The sequence below is a fragment of the Vigna angularis genome, chromosome 1 (genome assembly GCF_016808095.1).
Source record: "Vigna angularis cultivar LongXiaoDou No.4 chromosome 1, ASM1680809v1, whole genome shotgun sequence".
Classification (NCBI taxonomy): domain Eukaryota; kingdom Viridiplantae; phylum Streptophyta; class Magnoliopsida; order Fabales; family Fabaceae; genus Vigna; species Vigna angularis.
The window spans coordinates 22,793,081-22,813,401 of NC_068970.1; the positions used below are offsets into that span (position 1 = coordinate 22,793,081).

General features: G+C 29.0%; 1 protein-coding gene across 1 annotated transcript; it reads left to right on the forward strand.

The window, feature by feature from the left end:
- The first annotated feature begins 8,562 nt into the window (after positions 1-8,562).
- LOC108338289 (glutamate receptor 3.6) lies at positions 8,563-12,410 on the forward strand. Its single transcript, XM_017575080.2, has 7 exons — positions 8,563-8,606; positions 8,799-9,079; positions 9,188-10,527; positions 10,621-10,898; positions 10,994-11,025; positions 11,236-11,642; positions 11,821-12,410. The coding sequence occupies exons 1-7, from the start codon at positions 8,584-8,586 to the stop codon at positions 12,271-12,273; spliced, it is 2,814 nt and encodes a 937-aa protein (XP_017430569.1). The 5' UTR covers positions 8,563-8,583; the 3' UTR covers positions 12,274-12,410.
- The last annotated feature ends 7,911 nt before the right edge of the window (positions 12,411-20,321 follow it).

Consider the following 20,321-nt stretch of genomic DNA (forward strand, 5'->3'; position numbering starts at 1 on the left):
CTATAATGTTTCAGTGCTGGATTGAAATGGATTAGTGAAACACGAGACCTTTTTTAAACAAATAAATCTAGTGCTCTGACCTAATCAGAAATAGATGAAATGAACCAGTTCAATGAAACTTCATAATGATTTTGTGTGTCATCAAAAGTATGAATTTGTCATCTCTATCTTTATCTCTATTAGGTCTCAATATTTACAGAGTTGTTAGTGCTAGTATGAACAGAAAAGAAAACTGAATCATGCCACCTATAATCTCCCAAACAATTTCAAATTAAAGATTAAAATATCAACATCAAAGTTTTAAGTTATTGATCCGTGTATCTCTGATTATAAAAGTAATTTCAACTCAACCTTAATTATATATGTATATCAAATAAAGTTTAAGAAAGAGTAAAAGTTATATTAATTTTCATTTTATAAATCATTATCTGACAACCTAATTAAATTAAAAATGCATGGTTCATTATTAGATTCAATAAATAATAAATACTTAATATTACAAGACTACTAACACTGTGATCTGGACTTGCCTAAATACAATAATCAAGATTGGTATAATTTTGTCAATATTTACTATTAAATGTGTGATGAGAAAGTTAATCTTGAAAGAATCTAACATTTGTGGCTTCACATAGAGTAATACGGCTGACATTTAGAGAAGATTAGCCCTGTATGATGATAATGATTTGACTTTAGATTTAAGAATGTCTGTTTGTACGAAATATAGGGATTTTTCACTTTGTAAAACCATGAGTTGTCGAGTGTATTTCATGGTAAATTTCGTAGGTTATATTTTTTTCCGACGGAAAACTACAAATTTCCTACTTTCTTTAGTAGCAATCATCAGCCCCAAATATTCTCGAAGTAGTCATACAAAATAAGTAGGGTATGGTAATTTCTGTTTAGGTTTTGCTATTTTTGGTCAATTTGAACCTAGGGTTTAATATTCAACTGCTAATAGTATCCGATAGATCTTTTCTGACAGAGCTAGATTCTAACAATACAAAGTTGCACAAGTTGGTTTGAATTATAAACCTCAAAACGCACTAAGATTGGTTTCTGCTTGGAAAGTTTGACCAAAATCAGTTGGTTGACTAAGTTTGAAATATATTAAGTATTTAGCACGTGACAAATGAAATTTCATTAACATCTATGTAGGGATAATAATTCATGACTAAGCATGCAAGCCGGCCTGGATGTTCACAAGAAAAAATGTGAGTGCTGGCTGAGTATTTTGGTATGCTATTAGATCCATTTCACATAATCCGCAACTCATACAGATTAATGATGGAATTCACTCGTATAATTCACATTATATACATTTGTATATGTTTCGGTTACATTTGTCTGGGTCGGTCGTCCTTCGTTGCTATGTTCCGATCGACCAACTCTTCAAGTAATCCTTTTCGATTGGTGGTTGACCTGTAGAAGACACTCCGATGCTCAAGTCAGATATGTTTCATAAAGAGGTCTATATTTTATTAGGATAAAAGAAGATGATTGTACCTGACATCAGTTGTATTAGAGCGTAAGGTATTAATACCTAATAATTGCCCATGAATGACCATTAACTCCGATCGGTATATTTCATATAGTACATAAGCCCCCAAAGTCCGAGCAAGCTCTTTATTAAAAGAGGTGTGTAGAGGTTATTATGAGTTTTAAAAGAGATCGCTCACGTTGTATTTAGGGAGTCTATCTTCAATGTTTTAAGTCTTCATTGCTCTATGTACCGAGCGGCGAACTCTAGGAGTTCTCTTTGGATCTGTTCCTTAGACTGAACAGAAAATGCTAAGAGTTCTCTTTGAACCTTTTTCCTCTGTAAGAGATTTTCACTCCAAAAAATATGCTTTTAAATAAAGTAAACGCTTCAATATTTATTTTTATAATGAAAAGGCATTGGAACCTGACAAAGCTAAACCTGTTGAGTAGTTGACTGATAAAAGTTCTTTTTCGAACTTCCTGCATTGAGCGGGGATTTCTGAAGCCATTTTTTTGACTTTCCCCCGAGCGACTTGAGGCAGGAGTCATTTTTCTGACTTCCTGTGTTGAGCGGAGATTTCTGAAGCCATTTTTCTGACTTTCCCCTGAGCGGTCTTGAGGCAGGAGTCATTTTTCTGACTTCCTGGGTTGAGCGGGGATTTCTGAAGTCATTTTTCTAACTTCCCCCGAGCGGCTTGAGGCAGGAGTCATTTTTCTGACTTCCTGTGTTGAGCTGGGATTTCTTAAGCCATTTTTCTGACTTCCCCCTGAGCGGTCTTGAGGCAGGAGTCATTTTTCTGACTTCCTACGTTGAGCGGGGATTTCTGAAGTCATTTTTCTAACTTCCCCCGAGCGGCTTGAGGCAGGAGTCATTTTTCTGACTTCCTGTGTTGAGCGGGGATTTCTGAAGCCATTTTTCTGACTTCCCCCTAAGCGGTCTTGAGGCAGGAGTCATTTTTCTGACTTCCTGTGTTGAACGGGGATTTCTGAAGCCATTTTTCTGACTTCCCCCTGAGCGGTCTTGAGGCAGGAGTCATTTTTCTGACTTCCTGCATTGAGCGGGGATTTCTGAACCATCATGTGCATAATATTTATAATTTAAGAGTTGGTAGAACCTGACAAGGTTGAACGCAACTTTGTACCTTCCTGTGCAGGATATTTTATAATTTAAAATTAAGAGTTGGTAGAACCTGACAACGCAGACCATCCTGTGCATAATATTTTATAATTTAAAATTAAGAGTTGGTAGAACCTGGCAAGGTTGAACGCAGCTCTGAACCATCCTGTGCATAATATTTTATAATTGGTAGAACCTGACAAGGTTGGACGTAGCTCTGTACCTTCTTCTTGTGGAGGATATTTTTACTCACAAAAATGAGTTAAATAAATATATTATAATTTGTAAATTATAATGAAAATTGGAACCTGTCAAGGTTGGATCTAGGGCTGAACGTTACTGAAAGTTCTCAAAACAAAAGTCATGCCTTTAGAAATTATTACGGAATTTTTTACTCTTATTGCAAAACCTAGTGTTGATCCGAATAGCGATGTCGAGACCGAGCGCGCGTCTGGTTCTTCGTGGCTTCATGGGGATGTCGCTCGGTCCCACGGTGGGCGCCAAAATGTTTCGGTTACATTTATCTGCGGTCGGTCGTCCTTCGTTGCTATGCTCCGATCGACCAACTCTTCAAGTAATCCTTCTCGATTGGTGGTTGACCTGTAGAAAACACTCTGACACTCAAGTCAGATATGTTTCATAAAGATGTCTATATTTTATTAGGATAAAAGAAGATGATTATACTTGACATCAGTTGTATTTAGGGGTGGGCAAATAGAACTGAACTGTACTGTATTACTAAAATCTGTACTGAACTAAAAACTAATATGTCTAAACTGAACTGAGCTATAAAACAGTTCAGACAAACTGAACTGAACTGTTTTTTGTTTTATCAAACTGGACTGAACTGAACTATACTAAATTGTACTAAACTACAATATAAACTAAACTGAACTACTAATTATACTAATTTTAAACTGAATTATACTAATTTTAAATTGAATTGTACTAGTTTTTAAACTGAATTGTACTAGTTTTTAAACTGAATAGTATAACAATACATGTTCTTTTTAATTGAAATTTATTTTAATATTTATTTTATTTTATTCATAAGTGTCTTACAAATTAACTTTTTAATTATTTGATATTATTATTTTCTATTTTATTTATATTTCTTTTATTATTATATGTGTATGGAAATTATTTTATTATTTATTTATTTATTTATTTATTTTATTTTTTATTTTTTTATTTATATTTATTTTGTCATGAATATTATTTTACTTTTATATTTATTTTTTTAATTTTTTATTTATATTTTTTTGTTTTATATGTGTATATAATTTATTTTATCTTTTTATCTACTTATTTTATTTTAAAATAATTTTTTATTTATATTTATTTTGTTCCCTCGTAAAATTGTTTTATTAATCAATTATTTATTATTTATATTTTATTATGTAAAAATTAAACTAATATTTATTAATTATTATAATATAATAAAAGATGATACTAGAAAAATTACTCTTAATAAACGCTTGTTAATTTTTTTGTCATTTGATATTTCTATAATATTAATTATTTTTGTTATATTACTATTTTTTTATGATATTTCATTATATATTCATTTAATAAAATTTAACGTTAAAAAATATATTTTAGTTTTAGTATGTAAAATATTATCATTTAAAAATAATAATATTGATATTTATTTTAAATTAAGTTGATTTTTAAAATAAATAGTTATTTTAATGTGTGCGCTTACACACGTTTTAATATCATTAAAAGTGTTTTTAACATATTTTTACATATTTAATAATATGTTAAAGAATATAATATATTTAAAGTATTATATTTTTATATAGTATTTTTTTTATGATTTATATTACTTAATCATTTAATAAAATTAAATTTAAAAAAATATATTTTACTTTTATTACTTAAAATAATATTATTTAAAAAGTAATATATGTTTATTGATAAAAAAAATATAAAAATTTGTGATAAAAAAATTTTGTCTTAAAAAATTCATTATTAATTTTTTATTTGAATGGTTTCTTTTATTAATATTTTATGACAGAGCAATTGAACGGGAACTAGAGAAGAGAAAATGGTAGATACAGTTCTCACAGTTAACTGAACTGAAAATGTTATAAGTTCAGTTTTTAAAAACTAAACCATAAAATAGTATACTGAACTTTTAGTAAAAGTGGATCAGTTTTTTTAAGTATAATATAGTATAGTTAACTATAGTACAGTACATATCAATTATTTTTGCCCAGCCCTAGTTGTATTATCTATAGACGCTCAAGTCAGATATGTTTCATAAAGAGGTCTATATTTTATTAGGATAAAAGAAGATGATTGTACCTGACATCATTTGTATTATTTATAGAGTTTGTGGCAGTCAAGTCCATTGATTAGTTACCAGTGCATAATTTTAGGGAATCAAACCCAATAATTAATAATTAATACCGTATATTTGTAGAGCGTAAGGTAATCTGACCTATGAATGACCATTAACTCCGATAGGTATATTTCACATAGTACAGTGTCAAAATGTGTTTATTAATAAGTATTATATGGATTTCTCATTTATTAATTTTGTAGTTGGGAGAATCTTTCATGAATTTTAAGTTGTGTTTGACATCTTTAGTTTCTTAAAATTAAGTCATATATATATAATATGGATTATAATATATCTTTTAAATAAATATTAATATATATATATATATATATATATATATTAATTAAAGAAGCACTCCTTAATTTTGAATAGAGAGACATGTAATATTGTAAAAAGAAAAAACAGAAGATGCCTTGGCCCACTTAGTGACGCATTGAGAGTGTGCAACACATGGAAAGCTTTGCAAATCCAACACTATCTGTTGAATTCAGTTTGTTCATTCTAATAATACTATTATTTTAAATTTAATAATACTATTATTTTTAATTTTGTACATTTACGAAACCAGGACTTAGTTAAAAGAGGTTATCTCGATAAAGATGATTTGTAATAATCTGATAGATACGGTAACCCCTACTTCATATTCATATTTAATTTAGTTATAAATAAGTGAAGAGTATCCTAAAAGCTAGGTTTGTCATTCATTCCAATGCTATTAGATAGTTTACGTAACACTTTGGAGATTTTTGAGATAAACTTTAAATAGATTAAAAATAAATAAATTGCAAATGTTTAATTTAATTTAATTTATTTATCCAAAATTATATTCTTTCTAAATTCTGGTGGATCAAGATAAGTTGATCACCTTGTTTATTAGGATAAATGTTTATAACTCTTTATTTCTTTTCTTTGACTTTCAAGTAAATGGGAGATGCTTCCAGGGTAAATATGTAAGGCTGGGAAACACATTCAAGTTTCTAAAAAAGGTTCATAAAGGAAATTTGCTGGTTAGTAAGGAGTGTAATCATGGTATGTATTTCAATTGATTGAATATAACTGAAATATATTGGTTTAAAACATAATTAAAGTTAAAGTATGTTTTTCATATTAAATTAATTTCTAAATAATTATATTATTAGAGTGGACGGCTGACTCTAACGTGACTAAAAAATTATATTTTAAAATAATTAAAATGAATAAAATTAAATTTAAATTTAATGATGCTTATTACAATAATAAAGTCAATTTAAACAAACACTGTATATTTTTTTAATAAATAAAAGTATTAAATATTTATTAAAAATAGATTTAGTGTAAAATATATATTAAAAATAAACTAAAAATACTTATTTAATAGATAAATAATCACCCATGGGCTTCAACACCCATAATATTCAACTTGGTATAATTTCATTTTTTTTTCCAATTCGAATGAATACCCCATGATATCCAATTGTAAATAGTTAGAAAAATATTCTCAGTGTGCCATTATGTGTTTAATTTAGCAAATATTTATCCACTAAGGAGACCGTATTAAAATCAAAGATCTATAATTGTCGAAATAGATACATAATGAAATGGCTCTAAAGGCACAACTATATTTTCAACAAGCTATTCTAACGGAAAATCGAAAGTTAATTTTGTATTTATGTTGACTAATTTAATAAAAACCATCCTTCTATCCACACTAAAAAGAAAAAAAAAACAGAAAACTATCCTATTGTAAAACTCTTTTCCAAATTTATAAATAAGACTTTAAAAATCCCAAATTACGTAGTTGACTCTAGGAATTACTAAAATCTTTTTTTTATTATTTATGAGAAAATATATAATTTTTTATTAAGTTTTTTTCATTATCAGATTTATGAGTTCTTTATTCATGATATGTTTGAGTAATTTAAATAATATATTATAATATATTTTAGGCGAAAAAAAAAACTTTTTAGCATGATTTTTTGAGTAAAAAAAAATGAAAATGATATTGAGAAAAAAGTTTTGGCTTCTGACCTAAGACTGCATGCTTTTTAATTTACCATTACACGTCTTGAATGCATAGTACAGTGCTAGTTAGGCTTAGCATTACATGTCTTAAATGTATTCAGTACACTGCCAGTTCAATAGATTTATTACAAGGATATGACTTTTCATACGATTATCCTTTCCATTCTTCTTTTTTCTTTAGTAATTAAAATTTTGTAAAATGTGTAATGTGTATTTCCTTTTTAATACCACACTATATTTTGGTGCATGTTTTGAAAATAATATATAAAATTTATTTTTACCGTATTCAATAATTTTACATGATTTAAAAATTAAAGTTTAAAACGATTTAAATACTTTTTTATTTCATCTTCTAAAATATCTTATAAAATTAAATCATAACAAAATTTTAAATTTTAAAATAAATAATACCTTGAATATATAATATCTTACATGTACAATGATTATTCACTTTATTACATTAAAATAAATATTTGGGACAAATGTTAAATCTATAGAATACATAATATTCGCAATAGCAAAGTATACAAATTAAAAACAATAAAATAGAGAATATAGCATTATGAGAGTGTGATTTGAGTTACTATTCCTTTGTCAACTTCAATTTTATGACTACCATCTCTCTTTGTGGTGAAAGTGGCCACTTATAATTTAAGAGCTTATATATAGAATGACATTATTATTGAAGATGATGTTAATCACTGCTAAGGCCACTTAATATCATTATTAATATAATTTGAGAACGAATTATGTAATTAGTAAATTTCGAAAAAATAAGTACGATATCAACCTTCAAACTACTTATAATTAAGTTAGATTGAATGTAATAAAAAAATGTTAATATTTCTCAAAATCTTAATAAGAAAATACCTTCAAAATTAATATTTTAATTATTTCTTTATTGTTATTGTTTCACGGCAACACAATCTATTGTGGTGTACTTTTACATTTTTCGTATTACAAAATAATTACTAATATTTTATTTTTTTATGTAAAAATATAGGAATATATGTGTACAATTTCTTATAGTGTTGCAACAACAAATAAATATAACTTTTATCAGTGCGTCTTTATACAAAATTAATGTAAAAGAAACATACTGTAAACTAACTATAAATTATGAGTAGTTTACCATCATGAGCCACTATTAGATCACAACAAATCAAGTGGAAAAGGAATAATTTCTGATTCATAATAAAAGAATTCAATCCATTATCCATTTTGTTATCTATCAATAATCATTTAAAAAATTCATAGTATTCATGAATGGCTACAAATATTTTAAAAAAATATTTTATAAATTTTTAAAATAAAATATAATAAAATTATAAAAAATATAAAATATAAAATATAATATAAACTAAATTAAATATAAATTAAATTTTAATTTTAATTAAATTTAACTTAATAAAATATAATTTAATTTTTTTTAACAATAAATACTCTTGGTATGAATAATAATTTGCTAATACAACCGACACTGTCATCCTAAAAAAAAAGTGAAAAAGAGAAAATAACTTATCTTAATTCATATAATAGTAGTATAATATTATAACTGATGGAATCGTGATGCCCGTCCTATAAAATGGTTCCTTGCCATGCTTCATCAGGGCATTCAATATCAAGCAGCATTCGCATGCCTTACCCACAAAAAGATCTGTAAGTGTCTGGAGACACTTTGTTGTGTTCTTCTGTTCCTCTGTGTATTCACATTTTGCAAAGTAGTATTATAGTCCAAATATTCATTTTCTACTTAGTTACAAAGAGTGCACACAAGTAGCATTGATTTTCTTAACTTCGTTTTTATATTATTCAACAACTGCTACTTATGCCTTTGTTATGTTCTTCCAGTACAGGACAATACTCCATGAGAAAGATTTGGCTTCTTGTCCTCCTCATCTTCTACCATGCCTTTCCTTCAAAGGGAATCAGCAGTGTTTCTACAAGACCAAGAACTGTTAACGTAGGCGCTCTCATGTCCTTCAATTCAACAGTTGGGAGAGTGGCTAAGGTTGCTATACAAGCTGCAGTGGATGATGTAAACTCAGATGTTACTATTCTTAATGGAACTGAGTTAAAGATTTTAATGTTGGACACCAAATTATCCACTGGGTTCCTGGGAATCGTTGACTGTAGGTTCTTCTCAAACACGTTTGTTTTTTTTTCCACTCCACATTTTTGGTCTTTGTAAGAAAAAATATGTATGTTCTTAAAGAGCCATTGTTGATTTATTTTTGCAGCATTAAGATTGATGGAGAATGACACTGTGGCCATAATTGGTCCCCAGTTCTCCGTGATGGCTCATGTGATTTCACACATTGCAAATGAGATGCAAGTGCCTCTCCTATCATTTGCAGCCACGGACCCTACACTCACTTCACTGCAGTTCCCATATTTTGTTAGGACAACACAAAGTGATCTGTATCAGATGACTGCTGTGGCAGAAATTGTTGATCACTTTCAATGGAGAGATGTCATAGCCATTTACATCGATGATGATCATGGAAGAAATGGGGTGTCCGCTTTAGGGGATAAGCTAGCAGAGAAACGTGGTAAAATATCACACAAAGCACCACTTAAGCCTGGTAACATTACTCGGGAAGATATAAACAGTGCATTAGTTAAGATAGCTCTAATGGAATCGAGGGTAATAGTCCTTCACATATACCCTTCTTTTGGTCTAGATGTGTTGAATGTGGCTCGTTCACTTGGCATGATGGGAAGTGGCTATGTGTGGATAGCCACAGATTGGCTTTCTACATTATTAGATTCAAACCCATCATTGTTCACCACTCAATCCATAAATGACATCCAAGGTCTTATCACCTTGCGCATGTATACCCCTGAGTCAGAAATCAAAAGAAAATTTAGTTCTAGCTGGAACAAAGTGAGCAAGGAAAAGGATCCTGCTGAGGGTCCTTTCGCATTGAACACCTTTGGGTTTTACGCCTACGACACTGTTTGGGTGCTTGCTTCTGCACTCGATGCGTTTTTCGGGAGTGGGGGAACATTGTCATTTTCAAATGATTCAAGTCTAAACATGTTAAGGGGGGGAAGTTTTGAGCTTGATAGCATGGGAGTGTTTCTTGATGGTGAGAAGCTGCTTAAAAGAATTCTAGAGGTGAACAGAAGTGGTCTAACAGGGCAAATGATGTTTGGACAAGATGGAAACTTGGTGCATTCATCATATGAAGTAATTAATGTGATAGGCAGTGGAATTAGGAGGATTGGTTATTGGTCTGAAACATCTGGCCTCCACACTGGTGAGTCTCCTAATCATTCCATTTCTGCTGATGGACTCTATGGTGTCATCTGGCCTGGTCAAACGACTCAAACCCCACGTGGATGGGTTTTTTCCAGCAATGGAAAACCCTTGAGAATTGGGGTGCCACTTAGAATTAGTTATCGTGAGTTTTTGTCAAGAACCGAGGGAACTGAGATGTTTGGTGGTTATTGCATAGATGTGTTCACTGCTGCTCTCAGCTTGTTGCCTTATCCCGTTCCCTACAAGTTTTTTTCATTTGGAGATGGTAAAACCAACCCACCAAATGCAAAACTTCTCAACAAGATCACTATTGGGGTGAATATTACAATTAATTTTCATTGGTTATCCAGTTTCTATGAGCTTATTCTAACTTAATGTATAAAAATTCCTTCTAAACTATGCATGTAGGAGTTCGATGCAGTTGTGGGGGACATTACCATTACCACAAACAGAACTAAGATAGTGGATTTTACACAGCCATATATTGAGTCGGGGCTAGTTGTTGTGGCACCTATAAGGAAGATGAAATCCAGTGCTTGGGCTTTCCTGAGACCATTCACTCCAATGATGTGGTTTGTGACAGGAATGTTTTTCTTAGTTGTGGGAGCTGTTGTATGGATTCTGGAGCGTCGCTTAAATGATGACTTCAGAGGTCCAGCTAGAAGGCAGTTTGTGACCATTATATGGTAATTAATTATTCGCCAAATCGGTCGTTTCTTTTATACTGAGACAGAATACAAACTTTAGTAATTGGTAACATCTGAATTATTTCTCCATGCAGGTTTAGCTTTTCAACCCTGTTTTTTTCTCATCGTAAGTGGTTGAAATTTGAAGCTTTTCCTTTGCCAGTTCCTTGGGGCATTTTGTTTCTTTAATATTAAACAGAACGCAGACTTTATTTCGTATGGTATAGATAATCAAAAAGTATACAGAGGCCATTTTTTAACCCAGTAACATTGAGCCAATAAAAAAGTGATTGTTTCTTTTCATGTTCTAGTCTCTAAGATGTGTATTTATTTTCAGGAGAGAAAACTGTGAGCACCCTTGGTCGCTTAGTGCTGATCATATGGCTGTTTGTGGTTTTGATACTCAACTCAAGCTACATTGCAAGCCTCACCTCCATCCTAACTGTGGAACAGCTCTCATCCTCAGTTAAGGGAATTGAAAGCTTAGCAACAAGCGATGAACGGATTGGTTTCCCCAGTGGCTCCTTTGCTGAAAATTATCTGACAGAGGAGCTGAACATACACAGATCAAGGCTTGTTCCTCTGAACTCCCCATCAGAATATGAAAAGGCCTTGAAAGATGGTCCTGCCAATGGAGGTGTCACTGCCATAATAGATGAACGTGCATACATGGAACTCTTCCTGGCTACCAGATGTGAATACGGTATTGTTGGGCAAGAGTTCACCAAGATGGGATGGGGCTTTGTAAGTGCTTTTATTCTTTCCTTTTCTGTGAAATTCACCACCACCACATTCATTCTTCAAAGTCTACCATTAAAAGATAAGTTTTTTTAACATTAGAAGTGGCATCCATGCTAGTGAGAAACATTTCATTCCCACACACATCAAGAATAAAAAATTCATGATTTCAGTTTCATTACAGGCCTTCCCAAGAGACTCTCCCTTGGCAATTGACATGTCAACTGCCATCTTAAAACTTTCGGAGAATGGTGATCTTCAGAGAATTCATGACAAATGGCTAACAAGAAGTGCATGTAGCTCAGAGGGTGCAAAACAAGGCATAGACAGACTTGAGCTAAAAAGCTTTTGGGGTCTGTTCCTACTTAGTGGAATAGCATGCTTCGTTGCTCTTCTTTGCTATGTTGCAAGGATGGTCTACCGATTTAGAAGACACTCCAACAGTAACTCCGAAGGCTCTTCACGCTCCGCTCGTCTTCGATCATTCTTTAACTTTGTGAATGAAAGAGAAGAGGAAGACAAACATATGTCAAAGAGAAAACGAACGGAAAAGGGATCAAGTGGAAGGGTGGCGCATGATGAAGAATTGGATGGCTCCACTGTTAGTGTCCATGTTCAAAATTATACCCGAGGCTAACAAGCTTTATGCTAATCTCAAAGTATTTATGTATTAAGGAAAGGAAAACTAGCTACAAATGTAAAGAGATGCCAAAAGGTGAAAAAAATTAGGAAATGGATTTTGTGATTTTTTTTTTCTTCCTAATTTTAGTTAATTTTTATGTATTAAACGACCAATTTTAATTTTCTAAAAAGAAAATATGAAATAAATCAGTTACAAATATTTTCCATTTAAGACCAAATTAACAATTAAGTTTAATTAAAATTTGTATATGCATGTTAAAATAATTTTACAGTTATGTATTAAAAAATAAAATGATTTAAATATTTAGTTAGAGTAATAAGATATATAAATTATAAAGAATTATTTTAACATATTTATATAAGTTGTAATTAATCTTGATTTAACGAGAATAAAATTGGATAATTTAAAAAAAATAAAGAGAAAAAATTGAATCAAAATTTTAAACAGAAGAATTGAATTAAAAACGACCACTGTCATGTGGTAATAATATTGACTACATTATCATGACCTGTTTATACTTTTTTAAGAAATTTTAAAATAAATAAAAATTAAAATTTTCACTTGACATATGACATTAACGAATTAATGTCATCTTAACGAAAAAAATCAAATCAAATTATTTAAAAAAATTGAATGACTAAATTAACCATAAACAATAAAATGATTAAAATAAACCAAACCAATAAATTAGAGGACTAAATGACTCATTAAGTCTTACCAAAATCTTTCCTAAACATTTTAGAAACCACAAACTAGTACAAAAGCCATTTTTCCTGCACCTAACCCTAAACCTCTCGATTCACATATTCACCTAAACACAATCCAAGATTGTTGTTTTTCTGATGAACCATATAGCCCTACACATGTATTGACATATATAAGATGAATGATACGGAGGTGGAGACGATGGATCGGTTTAAGGACACTCAAGAAGAGGTTAGTAAATCCTTAGGCCCTTTAAATATCAGTTAACGCCCTTATGGGTATAGCTAGCTTCAAAACCATGAGATTAAAAGTCTTACTTTAGATAAATAAATAAAAAGCAAAATTAAATATTCATAAATTTATTATCTTAAAATTTTGGATTAAAAGTGGTGTTAATTAAGACTCAATGTCATATAAACACATACATAATCTCTCTTTAGTAAATCTTTATGTAACATAATTCATCATGGAAAACCTTTTTTGATATCCAGTTGCATTCTACACTTTTTCTAATTTCTTGATAGATCAAGTGTTCACGTCTAATTGTTTTCAAGAATCCAAACTTTTCCTAATCACATTGTTATTAATGACTTTTTGCCACTTGTTAATAGATTACATAATATAAATGATAATTTTTATTAAATATTTAAATTTGATTCTAACAATTTTTTTTATAGATTTATTTTTGTTTTATGAATTCATGTATTAATCAAATTCAAATCTAACGTTAAAATCAGAAAGTTTTCATGTGAATGTGAAGTTGAAATGAGTTATTATGATGACACGAGTTAATGACAATGGACAACGAGATCGTTTTATCAGTAACTTTTTAGTTTAAGAATAACTTAACAAATGACCATGATGTAAATATTAAAACGTGTTAACAATAATGAAAGAAAATTCGTTCTATTTGAAGGGAGATTTGAAATATCAAAAGGAAATAATTGTTGGAAAGTAAATATGAATGTAAAACCTTACATCAAAATTAAAACTATTCTCATCAAAATGCTAATAAATTCCTAATAATTAAAACTAAACATTTCATAATATTTCATATGGAATGGGTCTTCTCATGTGATGAGAAAAATCCATTCAAAAGACTTTTAGCTATTTGATAATTTATTACAAAATTGTACATAAGTTGTTGGAGTTTTTTTTTTCCTTTAACTCCCATAAATTCATTTGGTTTATCGAAAAATATATAAGTTTTTTTTTCAAAGATTTTGCGTGACTATCATATAAAAATATTAAAAGAGAAAAATATTTTAATTTTTAATACTAACTCTCTTTTTAATTTTCAAATTTAAAAAATTATTTGTATTTATCTATAATGTTTTCTTTTGTCGATTTTACGTATACGTAATTATTTTAAAAATTTAATTGATTAGATACTAAGTTTTTCAATTTAACACTAATTGAAACAATACAAATTACAAACAAATGCCAAATTTCAGCATCTCAAATACCAATATAGCAATTTAAACTTTCTCAAACATTAAAAATTACAATATCAAAAACATTTGTAATTTTAAAAACAAGACAATTGGTTTTTCTTACCTGAAAAATGACCAAACAACTCTATAACTTATACATACCCCCCATAAAAAGTTCTATTTATCTCTATGAAAAACATAAACATGATCAGGACACACTATTAAAATCATTGATAAACAAAAATTCTTAAAGAAGACTCAAATACCATGTACATGCAATCCTAGATGGTTCACATACATAAAAAAGCTAAACACATCAAAGAAAGAAAGGTAGAAAACCAATTTATTCTATTGGAGAAACTAATAGGATGAAAGTTGATAACTCACCTCAAAAATCACCCTAATGGTCTTCGATCTTTAAATAGACGAACATGTGGTTTGAAACTCTAAAGAGAAGTGAGAAAACTCTAAAGAAAATAGTTTAGAGATATTATGTAATTTAAAATAATGAAACTCGTTTATAAAAATTATATTTATCATTTAAAATTTTAATATTAAAATAATCAAGTCTCATTATTTAAAACACATTATCAATTCTAGAACACAATTTTTTAAACTCTTACATTTATTATTTTCAAATTTATTTATGCTACAATTTTCAATGTTTATCTAATGGAGAAAAAAAAAGATTTATCTCCTTAGAATTTAACTTTTCAACAAAACAACTCTCATAATGGATGATCTAAGATTAATACTAGGCCATGATATCACACACAATTGTGGAAAATATGCCTTATTTAGATTATCTAAGATTAACCTAAAATTATCTAAGATTAAGCTAAGATTATCCATGTGTTAGATAATATTCAATAGTGTTTAGTGCTTCAAGCATTTAGTAGGCAAGTTGCCAAAGCACTAAGATAATTCAACGAATTTGAGAATTCACAAACATTTTGCATCTAATTAGAAGCCACTCTCATTACAACTCATGATTATTTATTAATCTATCTACCACTCAAAATAGAAATCATTCATGATTATTTACTATAATTAATCTTTCTACCACTCAAATTAGAAAGCATTCATGATTGGATTTAATAGATAACGACACGATAATGAGGTTTATTGACTAATTTTATTGAAAACTATGGTATGATTAAATGCAAGAAAATATTGGTCAATGTATATATTGTCACACTTACCTCCATTTTTATAGTTTACTACTTGAATTCCATCAATAAAAAACATCATTTTGTTGGTTAGGTCAATTACACGAATTGCTGGCTTCATCTTTGGCTGGTGACAAATTGAGAGTGATGAATTTTTCCACCTGTAGTGATTCAACCAAACCAAATCTTCCAATTGTATTGATTTTTTTTGCTATTTTATTCCAACTTGATTTCCCATTCTTCAATTTGCTACGTAATTAACATTTTTTCCCACTATTTACCATACTGCTTTCGTAACCATACATTTTTCTCTCATTTCTTATTTCTATCGTGTAAAAACTATTACACAAAAGTTGAGTGCAAAAACAATTGTTTATAATATTTTCCATTTTATCAATATGCTATCAGATTGAAATGGAATTGCCGAAACACGAGGAGCTCAACAAATTTCCAAAGGGCAGCTAGCGTATATAAAGAGGGGGTAACCCCACATTAATAGAAACATATATCACCATATTTGTAAAAAAAAATAAAAATGTAAGGAACAAATATTTTGTTTTTAATAAAGATAAAACATAAACACCCACCACAATATTGTGGTATTATAGTTCTTTCTATTGCAAAGATTACTTTCTTACTCAATCAAAAGTTAATATTTTTTAGTTACAAAATATTATCGACTATTAAGTGTGAATAAAAATGTTTCATGAGTAAGAAATATCATATAATATACATACAAAACTCATATGATGTCTTATGATTTAGAGAAATATCACTCGTCTTTGATACATTTTGAGGATCGAAGGAAACATGCAATTATCATTTCCTCATTAAAGATAAATATTGCATGTTAACATTAACTTCTATTTTAATACTTCTTCATTTCGAATGATAAGTCTCCCATACTTATGTTCTTTCATCTTTAAGAGAATATTGCAAAACATGCAATTATATATCATCAACAATACAACATTTACCACATTCAAATCATCAATGTACAAAGTTCATTATATTAACATACAATATTCATGCAATTGAAGTAAATATATAAATATGTTAGTTAAAATAATAGAGAAGATATGTGTATATTAATTATATTTTAACTCATCCTTTAAACTAAACCTACCCTTCCTCACACGTAACATTGTAAACCACGAATCTTCTTCCTCTGTATTAACTTTGTGTCAGTGTTCTTCGTTTTCTGCTTTCTTCATTATAAAGTATATTGGTGGCTTTCACGTTGTTGTTTTTGTTGCTTCCTTCTCCACTCCCTCTCAACCAAAGTCAACTCTACAACAACATATGTATGTGCATTAGAGGTGGAAAATCAAGTTAGTCAGAAATGTATCATTACAAGAATAAAAAGAATGAATAAAGAAGTTATGAGGAATAATGCAGATCTATTAATTGCAACAATCTTCCAACCATGATGATCCACAAATAATGTAATCTTTGTGCTAATACTAGGTACTGATCCAGATTAGGTTAATCTTCTTTCCAGCAAGTTCATTTGCTTTGGCGGTTTTATAAGCGTCACCAGGAGCCTAATAAATTTGGTTCCTTTTAGGATGTTATGGATGGAAAACACGTGAGAGTTTGAACTAGAAAAAACTCTCCTTACTCCATATTTCACCATCTCATTAATTTTGAGTATAAGATTAAATTATAATATATAAGACTCTTATTTTATTAAATCGATTTTAAGAAGTTAAATTGGGCTTAAATAATTCAATCGTTTTAATAAATTGAGCTTAAATTTAAGGTTCTCAATAAATTTTAATATAATTTAATCGGTTTAACTTAAAATAATTCAATTAATTCATGATCATTTGTTAACTAAAGTATACTAAATTGATCTAGTAGTAATCCAAAAAATTTGAGTATCATTTTTCAATACTTTCTACTAATTCAAACTAGTAATATAAACATAGTTTGATTCAATTTTAGTAAAAGATGAAATTAAATTGAAAACATACTAAATTAAAATTATATTATTCAATTAAAGTAAATATTTACTGACATTGGATTACATGAATAAATATTCCACAAAATATATTTCTAAAATAACTCAAGTACTTATTTTACGAGTTCTAAATCTTTAGAAAGAAGTTCTAAATGAAAATACTATTTTCTTAATTATTTTAATACAATATTTGTATTATGAAAAAAATGTTTGGAATGATCAAGAAATTGTAATCTATGTATGTAACCAACCTTCTAAGTTTTTCTCTTTCTATTTATGTTCAAAAACATTTTTCAATGCTTATATAGCACAAAATACTATAGATAATCAATCATGAACATGAAAAATAAGAAAAACACACAAAAATGATAAAAAGTGTTGAATGGATAAAGATGGAAGACATTCTTAAGCTCTCGACATGGTGCCTATCCTCTTCTCTTGTTTTTGGATGAATTCCCTGTCTCAAAAACTCCTTCATTTCATCCAAGACTTAACTTTTAAACTACTACCAAAAAACATTCTCTGGCTGGACGAGCCTAACATTTTGCTGAGTAAGATGCTACTTTTATATCAAAGTAAACTTTCTCCGTACATTTGGCGAATAACCTAATCGTTGAAATGATATTTGGTTCTCTTGCTGAGTGAAGATATAAGTCATTGAGATAAAGAACTTTCTTCTCGAAAGACCCTCAAAAGTTCCCCTTCAAATTTATTTAGCTTTCTACTTCTATACAAATAATATAACAAAAGGTTATATCTATCTTTAAAAGAAAATATTAAACTTCTAGAATTTTTTTATAAAAAGGACACGAAAATCTATAATAAAAAATACAAAAAAAGAATCCAATAAGCATAATAACAAATATTAATTACACTTATCCCTTACTACATAGCGGTTTAGGAGAAAACTTAATGATGATAAAAGTATTAACTAGTTGAAAATCAAACGCAACTCAAAAGCATCACAAGCATTTTAAAGATTCATAACTTTATCAGTCATGCAATTTTTCTTATTTGTAACAGAAAATTGGAACCATGGATCAGAAATATAGAGCGTGAGAGATCACATCGTCTTATATATTAACTAAAAGATAAAATGGTCCTCTGTTGGAGATTTTGCTACTGTTATTAAGTCTATATAAATGTTCTTATTGTACTCTGTCGTTTTCTTTTTCTTTTCTCAAAAGGGTTCTTCACTATAGTAAAAGATTTTACTGGTCAGTTTTCTTTCTTTTAAACTATGGACCATGATAGATATTCTATAATTTTTAATATCTACTTTATATCTATTATTTTATCTTTCATTTTTTTTTCTTCTTTATAAACACACAATATTATTTTTTAAATAATTATATTATTCTTAAAAGTAGATTCTCAATGGATTGTTATTGTGTTAAAAGATAATTTCACATAAAAAGAACCAACTAGAATAGTTAAAAATTGTTATCTGAACATGATATGTTTTTTTTAAGGTCAACCACCATTACGAGTAACACGCCCACTGATAAAAGTTAGTAAACATCATGATCGAGATTGTAAAACACCCGTTCATACGATATTCACTCTTTTACATTGCTTTTTGTATTTGAGTTCAATCATAGGCATACTTTTGTTTAGTGTTTGTTAGTTTTCTTGTCTCAAAGAAGATATTTTCGCCTTTATTACTTTTTATTTGCACTTTTTCCACGACAAATAATTACTGTCTTCTGAAGGAGGATATTTTCTACGCACAAAAACGGAGTTAGTGCAGTCTCTTCCATATTATTTCTAAAATGCTATTCAATATCTATAATATTTCGTCAGAAGCACCAGATTTCCGACAAAATCACTTATTTTCTTGATTAGTATTCCTTAATTATCTTTAAATAAGTCATCGTTTCGCATCTCATTCATATATTTCTTTTTAACTTGCAAAATTCAGTACATTTATAATGAATAGTTGAGTTCTTTAAAGACTAAAAAATTTGATTTCTTATAATACGTATGAAAAATTATTGAAAGAAATAAATTCATTTTAATAATCTCTATTTCTAGGAGACTCGTGATTTACCTTACTTTTTAACCAAAAATTATTAATTTTCTTCTCTTTTCTAACAAACATTTATTATTATTATTATTATTATTATTATTTTCATCACATCTTATAGTCACTTAAAAGAATGGCCTTACAAAAAATCAGATTATAACAAACTTCATTAGATGAACAGAGGGCGGGAGAGGACGTGACGTAATAGGAAATAATATGAAAATGTACTACCATATTCATTTCACAAGAAAATATGAGTTATATATAATAAGAAAAATATATTTTTAACAACTTTTTTGTACAATTTTCTTATAACAGTCCATGTGATAACTCGTGATTGGTTCGTTTCAAATATACAAACCAATAAAATAGTGACATATAGTCTATTTTCAAAAAATTGTTAAGAAAAATTGTTAACATATTATAATCGATATAATAAAGAGTTGTGGGGTTGGAATGAACTGAATGAGATGTTCAATCAAATAGGTGATATTTGGATAGTTAATTGGAGTAGTGAGGTAGATTAATCTACCAATTAAACCATTGTAAACGAAACATATCAATTAGGATTATACTAAAGATAACATGTATGTGACTATAATATAACACAGGAGTTGAACTGAGATGAGAAACAATCATGTCAATATTTAAGAGAATGAGTATATTTCCTTTGTCTCAAATGAATACTACTTGTATTGCGAACAACCTCAATCTTAAGAAAAAAATTTCAACTCATCGAGAATTTT

Coding starts and splice junctions, on each gene's coding strand:
- LOC108338289 (XM_017575080.2), top strand. CDS start 8,584: ATGCCTTACCCACAAAAAGATCT. Junction 9,080..9,187: donor GTTCCTGGGAATCGTTGACT/GTAGGTTCTTCT, acceptor TTATTTTTGCAG/CATTAAGATTGATGGAGAAT. Junction 10,528..10,620: donor TCAACAAGATCACTATTGGG/GTGAATATTACA, acceptor CTATGCATGTAG/GAGTTCGATGCAGTTGTGGG.